A 1431-nucleotide genomic window follows, 5' to 3' on the forward strand; every position below is an offset into this window, starting at 1 on the left:
ACACTGGCACACTCACCACCACCACCACCACCACCACCTTTTTCACTCCCACTCTCTCCCCACACACAACCATCCTCCAACTCCATTCCACTCTCCCCTCTCTCTCTTCCTCCCGTCTTCACTCCTCCCCTCACTCGTTCTCCCCCTCTCTCTGTTTCTCTGTCTTTTCCAAACGAACATAACTTGAATACTCTATCGGAATATACGTGGAACCAGTTTAGGATATTTCTTGAGCTTCCCTCCACGTCGAAGGCGAAGGAAAGTTGTCTTTTTTTTTTATTATTTTATTTTTGAAATACCTCCCCCGATTTCTCATGTATATATACACATGCGTGTATATATTATATTCCTTATATGCATATATATTTTATATTTATATTATACATCATATACTGTATGTATATATATACTTGTACATATTTACAAATTTACTTACTGCGAAAAGAAAACTTGGTCGCGTATTTACAAACAGCCAATCGTTCGTGTATATATTTATACACACCTACCTACTTGTGTATATACAGATTATATATACGACAAAATATTGCAGAAAGTCTTTCAAGTACATCAAACACTCCCGGAATATCGAAAGACAACAAGATTGCGGAAGCCATATCTTATACAGCAAAAAACTTTTAAACAATTTCACCAAAAGTGTATATACGTATATATTATATATACATATATTATACATATATATTATATACATAGCACGCACACACACGTACATCCATATACAGCAAGCATATATATATATAAAGATAAATATATAAATATAGATATAAATATATATAAAAATCACTCGATATTATGTCCGCCGGGTGGTGTATGGGGGCAACGGTGAAAATCTTGTTAGTTCTCTGTTGTTTCGTCTTCCGGGGCGATTCAATTAGTGATACAATTATCCGGGGAAATACAAAGTTCCATACGATGGAGACTTCGCCTTCGGAAAACAAAACCGTTATCTATTTCAGTTACATGGCAGCATCGGAATCGCAGGAATATCAAAGAGAAAAACAGGCTAGGTTAATATCTGGTGCTTTGTCGTATGCCGTGTCGAAAATCAACAATGATTCCAATCTTTTACCAAACCACACGCTGGCATTTAAATGGAGTGACACACTATCGGACGAGTTGGAAGTTCTTAGGCAAATGTGCCATTCTTGGACTGATGAAGTTTATGCTTTCTTTGGACCCGAAACTTACTGTGGAGTTGCTGCCAGGTTGGCAGCTGCCTGGAATACACCTATGATATCGTATGTGAGTACCAAAACCTTCAACTTTTATACCGGCCTGCTTTTAAATCTCTCATCCGTCCGTTCGTCCGTCCGTCCATCCATCCATCAATTCATTCATTCTTTCTTTCTCAGTTTAATTTTTCTTTCTTTTTCATACTCATTCGGATCTATCTATCTATCTATGTGTCTGTCC

The 1431-nt window shown here is 37.5% G+C and overlaps 1 protein-coding gene across 1 annotated transcript in view; it reads left to right on the forward strand.

The window, feature by feature from the left end:
* Positions 1 to 147: 147 nt before the first annotated feature.
* LOC128250527 (receptor-type guanylate cyclase Gyc76C-like) overlaps positions 148 to 1431 on the forward strand; it is a 272689-nt gene continuing 271405 nt past the window's right edge. The window contains exon 1 of the mRNA XM_052975749.1: positions 148 to 1260. Coding sequence (XP_052831709.1) covers positions 811 to 1260 — 450 coding nt within the window. The 5' untranslated portion in view covers positions 148 to 810. The remainder of the gene's footprint in view (positions 1261 to 1431) is intronic.

Source organism: Octopus bimaculoides, chromosome 22, assembly GCF_001194135.2.
Source record: "Octopus bimaculoides isolate UCB-OBI-ISO-001 chromosome 22, ASM119413v2, whole genome shotgun sequence".
Classification (NCBI taxonomy): Eukaryota; Metazoa; Mollusca; class Cephalopoda; order Octopoda; family Octopodidae; genus Octopus; species Octopus bimaculoides.